The sequence below is a fragment of the Pelophylax lessonae genome (genome assembly GCF_965119305.1).
Source record: "Pelophylax lessonae genome assembly, chromosome: 8".
Classification (NCBI taxonomy): Eukaryota; Metazoa; Chordata; class Amphibia; order Anura; family Ranidae; genus Pelophylax; species Pelophylax lessonae.
The window spans coordinates 131707152-131719195 of NC_138775.1; the positions used below are offsets into that span (position 1 = coordinate 131707152).

Below are 12044 nucleotides of genomic sequence, written 5' to 3' on the forward strand. Positions count from 1 at the left end.
GTGCTCAGACCATACGCCGCACACTGCATCAAATTGGTCTGCATGCCTGTCGTCCCAGAAGGAAGCCTCTTCTAAAGATGATGCACAAGAAAGCCCACGAACAGTTTGCTGAAGACAAGCAGACTAAGGACATAAATTACTGGAACCTCAGTGTAGCTTCCTGTATTTTTTTTTCATCTGGCCTTCAGATATGAAAGGCAGAGTGATTTAACACCTATTTAGATTTGTCATCCATGTGACGAAATGAAAAGTATGCTGTTTGCAATAAACTTTAAATAAATAGTTAATTTGCATTTAATTTTAATGATCCAAAGAATGTCAGGCAAAATGGACGGCCCTCAGGCATGTTCACGTCATCAAATCTGTCCCTCTTTGAAAAAAGTTGGGACACCTCTGAGTTAAGCAGAAACAAAATAAATTGAATTTAAGGATATTATTTCAAAGAACATATTTTTTTCAAGCATCAAATGTGGATGGCACTTTGAAATATTGGAACACATACAGTATAACTTATAAACGGACTATATAATAAGCGGTGTATTCTTTTTTTTCATACATGAATCACAGTGATTTATTGTAGAGTATAATTCACATTATTAATTGTCATGCCATGTAAAAGATATTGATAATATTTGTATACATGTTTCTTTATTATTCACATTGTAATCACAGAGTTGCATGGTACTTTCTAATAATTGATTTACTTCTGCTATGTTAATTCCAGACTGTAATTTTGGCAGTTGGTAATAGCAGTGGAAATAGAGGAGATGAATGAAGGAAATATGTCTATAATAATTGTTTAGTTTTTTCGGATGTATCTCTTGCTGTAAAGTGTAATTTTAACATTCAAATATTTGCATATAATTAATATGCAGTAAATGAACAAGCCCTCACTGATCACTGTAGTTATGCTATGCATTAAGATAAAAAGCCTTCTGTGTGTAGTAGCCGCCCCAGCACCCCCTAATACTTACCTCTGCCCCATCTCTATCCAGTGATGTCCCTTTGCCATCTTGGGCTCTCCATCCTGATTGGCTGAGACACAGCAGCAGGGCCATTGGATCATGCTGCTGTCATTCAAAGTCAGTTAGCCAATCAGGAGAGAGGGGGGCAGAGACTAACATCAGCTCTGTGTCTGAATGGACACACAAGGCTGTAGCTCAGCTCGAGTGCCCCCATAGCAAGCTGCTTGCTGTTGGGGCTCTCAACAGAATGGACGGGCCAGGATCAGCAAAGAGGGATCCAAGAAGAGGCGGATCCGGGCTGCTCTATGCAAAGCCACTGCACAAAGCAGGTAAGTACTATGTTTGTTATTTAAAATAAGTATAACTTCGTTCCTCACACAGGGCACCAAAAAAAATAAGTATAACAGTATAACATGTTTTTTATTTAAAAAAAAAAAAAAACACTTTAAGGTATATGTACTATATGGAGAGTAATGAGGCCCAAAGAAGTCAAATAAGATTTAAATATTTGGGTGGGAATGGGATTAAGTATGCTGGTGGAAAATGTCCTTTTAGATTTCATATTAGGGAACAATTTAATGAGAGATGCAGAGTTGAGTTGAGAGAAGTAGGAGGGAGAAGAACCAGTAAAGCAGGATAAACCAGAAAGAGACGGAGGAGAAACGTGTGTTGTAAAAAAAACAAAAAAAAAGGAGGTTCGATTTTTTCAATCTTGGAGGTGAAAAAGTCTAAGAATGTGTTTTCAAGCTGTGTTGATGCTGGAAATGTGGAAGGAAAGTAAGCATTCAACAATAAATGGTACTGTCTAGGGTTGCTAAGATTTTTTTGAACATTGTGGGAGAAGTAGGTGGATCTAGCAGAGTCATTTTGGACCTAATATTCAATTAAAGATTGGTATGGGTTGTTTTGGTACCTCAGGCCAGTGGTTTGGGACTTTATGGGCTAGTATAGAGTCAAGTTTGGTCAAAGTAAAATTTTATTCAGAAAAATGTATTCAAAGAAATTGAAGGTAACAATACATTTGTAGAATAATCACATAAAGTGAGGGTTAGAGACCCATTGGTGATTGGTGAAAAGTAAGAAAAAGAGAGGGTGACATATGTGATGGGTGACAATTGGTATTCCCCCCTATCTTCACGCTTGCATGGCGTGGAGTCTGTAGGGGGAGATATCCTTAGTTCCTACGCGTTTCGGCTTACGCCTTTTTCAAGGAATTTTTTATCACCGTATTTTGAGGGGGAGGGTTGCTGCCATGAAAGACTTTATCCTTGGTCCTTGTTTCTCCACACAGAAATTAGAGGAGGGCACTGGTCTAACTGATATAGTATTGGAAAGCACCAACGGTGAGGTAATCCTCCATCTTGGTCCTAATGTTTTTGTATATGTCCCTCCAGCCGAGGGAACGATAGGATGCCTGGACGCTGCTGCTCTGCCGAACCATAAACCTTGTAAGGACACAGGACCTACCAACTAAAAACTGTTAACACTTATGAGAACACCACCCGGTGGCCAAAATAGATATTACACCCTGATTGTCTTTATACAAAAACATTAGGACCAAGATGGAGGATTACCTCACCGTTGGTGCTTTCCAATACTATATCAGTTAGACCAGTGCCCTCCTCTAATTTCTGTTTGGAGAAACAAGGACCAAGGATAAAGTCTTTCATGGCAGCAACCCTCCCCCTCAAAATACGGTGATAAAAAATTCCTTGAAAAAGGCGTAAGCCGAAACGCGTAGGAACTAAGGATATCTCCCCCTACAGACTCCACGCCATGCAAGCGTGAAGATAGGGGGGAATACCAATTGTCACCCATCACATATGTCACCCTCTCTTTTTCTTACTTTTCACCAATCACCAATGGGTCTCTAACCCTCACTTTATGTGATTATTCTACATATGTATTGTTACCTTCAATTTCTTTGAATACATTTTTCTGAATAAAATTTTACTTTTACCAAACTTGACTCTATACTAGCCCATAAAGTCCCAAACCACTGGCCTGAGGTACCAAAACAACCCTTACCAATTTTTCAGGGATGAAGGCTAAAACTTACTAACAGGGTCTTGGGAACCAAATCCACTAGCATTCAATTAAAGATATCATTTTATAGGCTTGACAATGACACAGCTAGTAGGGAGCCTGGGATGGAAGAGTTCCTCTGGGTTTACCTTAATTGAAAGAGATCTTTTTCCTCAAGGAAAGGGGGGGGTGATTTTTTCTTGTGAGGAGTTTGCTTGGGGAGGGTGGATTTTGCTAGGGGTGAATGTTTTGGGATCAGGGATATTTTCTTGGGGGGTGATATGGGGGGATCTTTGCTGAAAGGAGGGGTTTACTTCTGGGGAGGTTGTTTGAAGGCAGGGGAGGCTTTCCAGGAAGGTTTTCTTGTGAGAGTTTGGGCAGGGCCGTCTTTTCCCCTCTGCATGCCCGGCGGTTGCCCAGGGACCCCACTTGCCAAGGGGCCCCACATGGATGGTGGCATGTCCCTGGTGGTCTAGGGCCCCTCCGTTCCGTTGTCCGCCGGCCCGGGCCCCCCCCCTTGTTGCTTTCCGTCTGCCAGCTGCGGCCGTGGCTCGAGTCTGCACTGCAGTGCACACTGGTTGCTAAGGCCAGCCCGATTGGCATCTAGCAACCAGTGACGTTAGCAGAGCAGAGTGCAGACCCAGGATGCACAGCGCCGCAGCGGAGGACTCGGAGGAGGATCCTCCTCCTCGTCGGCTCGTCCTCCTCTCCTCCGTCTCGACCCTAGAAGACTGGCTCCGCCTCCACCCACCTCCTCCCATGTGCAGCCATTGTAAAGGTAAGGCAGCCAGCCCAGCTGCCAGGCTGCTTGATTAAATTATATTCTTTTTTTAACTCTCTCATGGCAATGATGGCATGATGATGATCGATGACACAAGAGACAGACAACTACCTGTCCTGGAGGATATACCTTACTATATATTGGTCCCTGTAATATGTATATAGTAAGGTATATATCCTCCAGGTAGTAGTTGTACTCTCTTGTAGTATAGTGTTCCCTGTAATGTGTATATAGTCTATATACAAGAGACAACTACCTGGAGTATATACCTTACTATATACATATTACATGGAACACTATATACTACAAGAGACTCTTGTAGTATATAGTGTTCCCGATAATATGTATATAGTAAGGTATATACTCCAGGTAGTTGTACTCTCTTGTAGTATATATTGGTCCCTGTAATATGTATATAGTAAGGTATAGCCTCCAGGTAGTAGTTGTACTCTCTTGTAGTATAGTGTTCCCTGTAATGTGTATATAGTCTATATACATATTACAGGGAACACTATATACTACAAGAGAGTACAACTACTACCTGGAGTATATACCTTACTATAAACATATTACAGGGACTAATATATACTACAAGAGAGTACAACTAGGCTCAGGCTGGAGTATATACCTTACTATATACATATTACAGGGACAAATATATACTACAAGAGACAACTACCTGGAGGATATACCTTACTATATAAATATTACAGGGAACACTATATACTACAAGAGACTCTTGTAGTATATAGTGTTCCCTGTAATATGTATATAGTAAGGTATATACTCCAGGTAGTTGTACTCTCCTGTAGTATATATTTGTCCCTGTAATAGGTATATAGTAAGGTACATACTCCAGGTAGTAGTTGTACTCTCTTGCAGTATATATTGCTCCCTGTAATATGTATATAGTAAGGTATATCATCCAGGTAGTAGTTGTACTCTCTCGTAGTATATAGTGTTCCTTGTAATCAATAATCCATAGCGTTTTCGTACTGTAATTTCTTGTTTTTTAATTCCTTGTGTTTCACGCTCATGTTATGTTGTCCAAATGTTGTGTTAAGGTTTAAACACTGATTTTGTTTGAGGTACCAATAAAAATAAATATCGCCTTATCGATAACTTGCATTTTTATTCTCGTGCGTGATTGTGTAGGCAGGGGGCCCCAGTGAACTGCATTGCCCAGGGGCCTATAAGGCTCTTAAGATGGCACTGAGTTTGGGATTTTTACTTATGAAGGGGGGATTTTTGTTATGGGGGGTTTTATGAGGTAAGGCTGTGCTTTTTGGGAAAAATTATTGCTTGAGAAAGTGGTTTAGTTTTACAGGTAGGGGTTGCTGGGAGCGGGTTGCTTGAGGTATAGGATTTTTTTTTTTTGCTAGGCTGGGGAAACTTTTCTTCTGGAGTTGCTTGAAGGGTAGAGGGGTTTTTTTTCTGTGTTGTGTGTTTAGTTTTCCTGACCTCTGCACTTTGTATTCCCTGAGTGCATTGGTCAAAATTGTGCAACATACAGGGCAGCATACACAATTAAGAGGTCAGGAGTGGTGACTCTTGATTGCCATACTCTGTACACTGTGCAGTATGGTACATAATCCTTAAATGTTACAAAATTGGGATTGCTGAATTCTGTATGGTTGACTGAATGTTACATATGCCTGACTATTAAACCTTTTATACTGGGGCATACATTACATACTCCTGACCCTTGCATGCTGTCCATTATCTACTCCAGACCTCTGTACCATATACACAGTGTTGTATATTTCATACTGTTAAGCCTTGCAGGCATCTCTGTAGTCCCCAATGATTTTCATGATGTTCTTCTTTAAGGTGGGCCTAAACCATATACGGAAAGGTTTCTACACCGTAAGAGCTGTGAAAATGTGGAATAGACTCCCTCCAGAGGAGGTTCTGGCTAGCTCACTAGATTGCTTTAAAAAAGGCCTGGATTCTTTTCTGGGTGTACTTAATATAAATGGGTAGTAATATTTTTAAGTAAAGTTAATCCAGGGAATATCCAATTGCCTCTCGGGGGATCAGGAAGGATTTTTTTTCCCCTGCTGTAGCAAATTGGATCATGCTTTGCTGGGATTTTTTCGACTTCCTCTGGATCAACTGCGGGTATAGGATTGTGTATATGGGATTGTATGGTTGGGTAAGGTTTTCTTTACTGTTTTTTCTTTTTGTTTTTTATTGGTTGAGCCAGATGGACTTGTGTCTATCTTCAACCTGACTAACTATGTAACTATATATATTACATACTTGCAGGCATCTCTGTAGTCCCCAACGATTTTAATGATGTTCTTCTTTAAGGTGGGCCTAAAGCTGTAGCGTTTTGTCGATATCTTGATAGCAAAAAAGCATATGTAATGAAAGTGTTTCACTTTTTCTTAGGACTGTGCTAATACTGTATGTGTCTGTGAGACACTCACTTGTGGTACAGTAATAAAGTATATGCATAGATCAAACTTTTTTGTATTAAATAGAGTGGAAATGGGTTAAAGCCCTGAATTTTTTTTTCTGCCTTTATCGCATTAGAAAGTTTTTCTTTACATCCTGTCCTGGGAGCTGAATGGCAGTTGAGAGGAAATCTCAGACAACATAAACACGTGACAGCAGCAAATAGATTCAGTTTCTAATCTACTATATTCATTCAAACCCTTCTCACTGTCTTCAGTGTGGCTAGGCCCCCTGTTTGTTTGTTTGCAGTGCCCCAGGTTTCCCCAGTAGGTATATAATGCCAGCAACACCCCTACTAAAAATTCATTACAAAATCCTGGAGAGTTGCACTTTGAAGTAAGGGTATCTCTAATACTTAATGTATATTACTCACTTTGCTACCAAGGCTATTTTTTTTTCTTTTTTTTTTTGCACACAAGTTTAAAAAATCTATTTAGGTCTAAATATATTTTAAATAAGCAATGTTTTAAAAACACCCTGCAGGTCATCAATAATGTCCCTAGAATTATTGCTCTCATTAGGACATGCACAGTGATTTGTAGCATGTGAAGTGCAACCATGTTTTTCATACATAGGCTCCCAAGACACATGTGTTTATATTCTAATGTGCATGTACCTAAGCAGTGCTGTATCATGGCCTAGGCCAACAAGGCCCAGGCCTAGGGCGGCACTTTGCAGGGGGGCAGCAAAAAAGCTGCACCCCGCATTAAAAAAAAAAAAGCCTTCTCCCTGCTCCTGCATGAAAAGGGTTCCCGTCAGCTTGCACTACACTTTTAGTATAGTGCCAGTCTTATGGGGGGAATTGTACCAGAGGGCAGGGTCCAGGAGGCAAATAAGTCTGGCACCCACATAAATCACTCACACTGCTACCAGCCAGTATGATAATACCGGCGGGTGAGGACATTCGGACAGACTGCAGGCCACCAACCACACTTAATACAACTGGCCCGACGGCCCCCAATGCCAATAAGTGTGGCACTGCAGTCTAATGCTCCGCCTACCCTCCTCTGCCCCCAGGTATGGCAGGCATCATGTCAATAATATAATTTTAATTTCTTTAAACATCCTTGTCCTTGAGCGAGCATATTGAATTCCATCATATACAATTAAGACTGTACTGATGGGCAATAATGAGGCGGCACTGATAAGGCTGCACTGATGGGCACTAATGAGGCTGAACTTATAGGAACTGATGAGGCTACGCTGATGGGCACTGATACACTGTGGTTGTGGTCTGTGGTTTACAGATGACAGAACGGGTCAGAAACAGGAAGGGGTGTGGCCTTTACAGGAAAGGGGGTCATATTTAAATTAGGGGGTGCACAAGTTTAGTCAGGCCTAGGGCAGCACAAAATCTAAATACACCACTGTACCTAAGGGTGGGGATGGGCTCTACATTTGTTTTTGTGGGGAGAAGGTTCAAGTGCTTGGGTGTAACTTATATTTTTTGCTTTTTGTTATCACTTTTATCACAAAGGGTAACAAATTTCCCATACGTGAAAGCATTTTGTTTAGACAAGTTCTATTAAGGCTCATTTCACACTTGTATGACTTAAAAGTCACGCGATGTTACAGCGATTTGGCCGCAATTTTGTTGCCGCGACTTTGACGTGACTTTGATGTGACTTGAAGCAATGCCTATGTCTTTGGACCTCAAAACGCATTAAAATCGGCCAAAAGTAGTGCAGGGACTACTATGAAGTCGTTGCGACTTGAAGTCGTACAGATATGAACGGTACTCATTGGAAATCATGGAGAACGACTCGTAATGCGACTTTGCAGTTCCAAATCGCAGGACAAATCACACAAGTGTGAAAGGGGCCTTAAGGAGACATTAGGGATCGCTTGCCTTCAACAGAAGGTAGCAGAGCTTCTTACCCAGCCACAGAGGCCAAGGAAAATGGCATCTGAACCTGGAAGTGAAGTAATGCACATTGCTTTCTTGCTCATTTTATCAAGGTCGAATCAGCGAATGAACGTTTGCTGTCTCTCTCCCCTCTACCCAGCGACATCTGCGATAGGGGACCCAGATCTCCAGGTGGGATAGCAGAGCCTTGAAAACATAATGAGGGGAGGGGGGGGGGGGGTCACACTACTGGGGGTCTGTGGAAGCTATCGGGTGGCTGCACAGCCCGATCACTTCCACCTGACAGCCGACAGTCAGCTTTTCAGATTTATACGTGTGTGTGTAAAAAGTTTTGGTGCTACTAACTTATGACATATGTTGGTGGCAATGAAATGGGTTAAAGTATATCGATAAAATCTCATTATTTAAAATGTTAAAATAATACCTGGTGGTTATTTTTCAGGCACTTCCTGTTACTGGGTGGCAATGTTCTCTCACAGTCTCCATATAGTGCTCCTGCATTGTCACCTTATCATAATGCCTTATGATGGAGACACTATGCAGGCATGGTTTATTGATATCATCATAAAATCCATTCTAAGAAATAAAGCCATTGCTGGTATGCATGCATGTAGATAGGAGGTGGCTGCAGAGGATCTGCAGTTCTAAGATGCAAAGTATGAAAAAAAAGGTAAAAACAAGTATTTTCGTAGAAAAAGATTGCAAAACTTTTTTTAAATCCTAAAGAACTTTAACTAGGATGCGTTAGCCTATTTATTTAAACTAAATATCACAATTCTTATCTTTCTTTTGTCGCACAGGATTGCCCATAATGTTTAATTGTCACCTCCTTTTCTCCACGTTAACCATCTTCACATTTGTCAGAGCTTCTAATGGCAACAAAGAGCTGATTGACCAGCTTGAGAAGTGGAATTACAGAGAAGGAGGTAAATGCACTGTTGCACATTTAAATACTTATTTATTACAGGTATTTATAGAGCTCAAAATGTATTTAATACTTTACTTATTAAACATTAGCTTTACCTCTTCCCAGGACAGAGCCTCTGTGAAGTAAGGGGTTTCCCTTCCTGGGAATAAATATCCAATAACCTAATCAAAATAAATGGGTGCAGAGAAATTTCTGCAGCCAACATATAACATTAACCACAAGAATACAGATGCACACCAGTATGGAAATAATACGAGCTTTAGATATGAAAAGATAAATAATAGTACATACATCCATTGTACAAAGAGATCATTTTGGGAAAGGGGCACAACAGAAGTCCTGATGGAATTGTGCATATGTACCTGGGTATATATAGTTATTAATAAAGATACCTCCAGATGAATGTTACAGTAAAGTCCAGTCACGGGGGCCCCTTAGGATGATCCCAATACAGCCTTTGTCTTGATGCCAAAGACCTTAGGATAAGAGCAGCGATGATAGGTAAATCCTTCTATCATTGTCTAACCAGCCTGGAATGCAGCTTCTCACTCGCAGAAAATATCTGCACTTTAAACTCTACTAGGAAGTAGTTTCTGATCTGACATGAAACTGCACCTGTAACTGCAAGAAGTAGCCTTCGGATGCCTATCCTGGCTCCAGCCTATGCTGGTTATTGAGCCCTGAGCTAAAACTAGCTATAGAAATCAGGCTAAAAGGCACTGGTTAACTAGAATAACAGGAGCTGTAATGTATCTAGACTTTACCAAAGCTTTTGACACGGTACCCCATAAATGCCTCATTTACAAATTGAGGTCTGTTGGCACTGACAATAGTGTTTGTACCTGCTTAAAAAACTGGTTGCAGAGCATGTGCAAAAGTACATAAATAGCATATATTCTGAATAGTCTGGAGTTGTAAGTGGGTTACCCCAAGGCTTTATTCTGGGACCAATTCTGTTTAACTTGTTCATAATAGATTTAGAGGTTGGGATTCAATCTCACTGTTTGCAGACAATACAAACCTAAGCAGAGTAATAACTCTCAATGGTATATAGCAACTTCAGGTAGGCAACTACATGGTAAATAAGTTCAATTTTAAGAAACTGTAAAATAAAGTTACAGACTCAGCAATAGCATGCAATGCCAAGCCGCAACAAGCAAGGCCAGAATATTATCATGCAATAAAAAGGGTATTTACTCAAGAGATAAAATTATAATTCTAACACTACAAAACTCTGGTTTAGCCGCAAATAGAGTATGCCGTCCAGGTCTGGTCACCAGTCCTCAGGAAAGATCAAAACATTTAAATGAAGCTGTGTGGTACATTCAGACCAGTGTCTTGTCAACATCCATAAAATGATCAGAATACGAAAAAAAAATCCCCCAATGCAATTTAGAGACAATGTCATAGATATAAGTTTAAAAGGCAGGTGCCAGTCTTTATTACAAACATAGTAAAAATACAATAGGTCGATAAAAATGACACAAACAAAAATGATAATTGTGACATAGATATACAACACACGTGCATACATACACATACTAAGGCTAATTTAGACAGGAGCTAATTCATTTATTAGTACATCTTTGGAGTGTGGGCAACAGGGCTTTTTTTCTCAGAAAATAGGGACAGGAACCCAACCACGACCCCCCCAAACGTTATGACCAGTCCTCAGGAAGGATCAAAACATTTAAATAGAGCTGAGTGGTACATTTAGACCAGTGTCTTGCTAACATCCAGAAAATGATCATAATACAAATAAAAAATCCCCCAAGGGAATTTAGAGACAATGTCATAGATATAAGTTTAAAAGGCAGGTGGCAGTCTTTATTACAAACATAGTAAAAATACAATAGGTCGATAAAAATGACACAAACAAAAATGATAATTGTGACATAGAGATACAACACACATGCATACATACACATACTAAGGCTAATTTAGACAGGAGCCAATTCATTTATCAGCATATCTTTGGAGTGGTGGCAACAGGGCTTTTTTTCTCAGAAAATAGGTACAGGAACCCAACTACGACCCCCCAAACTTTATCAACTTCGAACAGCATCAAATAGTGGGTGTGGTCAATTTTCACTAACCGTGGGAGTGTCTTAAAGGAGCATTAAATACCAGGAGTGCAGAATTCCGGAAGGGGGGGCTTACACATGGAGCGCAGAGTTCGGGGATGCACTAAGTACATAGTGCAGAGTTCAGCAGTGCACTGCATACAGAGTGCAGAGTTCAGCCTTTTTCCACAGCTGCTTACCTTTGCATCTCCCATCCACATCTCACTTCAAACCTCTTCAGCTCTGACCTCTGCATGCAACCCCTCCCTCCCACCACTGCCCCCATCTTCTCCCCACCTCCTTAAAAGTTCCACTATCTTCCACATGTCTTACCCTTGTTGCTGTATTAAGCTGAAGCACCCAGTCGGCTCTAGTACCTCCACACTGTAGCTAGCTGTGGCTCTCTCACTTGTGGGGAGATCACCCAGTGGGGTGTTGGCATCTGCACTGCATCCCAGGCACCTGCATCTCAATTGTTCACATCATGTACTAAGTGGGTGCCCTTCAGTAGATAAGATCTGAGGGAGCCGTTGAGAGACAAACTGTCACTGATAAACAGAGAAGCCGGACTTCTGTGTACAAGTGATAGTGATGAGCAGGGAGCAAAGAGCCTGAGCCAGAGGTGGTGGAACTGAGTTTCACAGAGTTCACTGAAAAAAGCCCTGGTGGGCAAAAACCAGAGTACCTGGAGAAAACCGACACAAGCATAAAGAAAATGTGCAAATTCTATGCAGGTAGTTTTGTGGTTATGATTCAAACCAAAGACCCTAGTGCTGTAAGACAGAAGGATTGAGATGTACACCTAAATAGTCAGAGTTGTTTCTGATTTATAAATAGCAAACACAATCTGATCAGGTATGTGTAATAGTTTCCAAAACAAAAATTATGCACACCTGGATTTCAGCTGTACAGCTTAGGTTAAGGGTTTTGTGTTGGGGGATTCAAGTGTTAATGG

The 12044-nt window shown here is 40.8% G+C and overlaps 1 protein-coding gene across 1 annotated transcript in view; it reads left to right on the top strand.

The window, feature by feature from the left end:
* Positions 1–12044, top strand: part of LOC309561987 (uncharacterized protein) — a gene marked incomplete at its 3' end in the record, with an annotated part of 127886 nt that overhangs the window by 71847 nt on the left and 43995 nt on the right. The window contains exon 2 of the mRNA XM_082266082.1: positions 8899–9024. Within this exon, the coding sequence (XP_082122208.1) occupies positions 8910–9024 (115 nt within the window). The 5' untranslated portion in view covers positions 8899–8909. The remainder of the gene's footprint in view (positions 1–8898; positions 9025–12044) is intronic.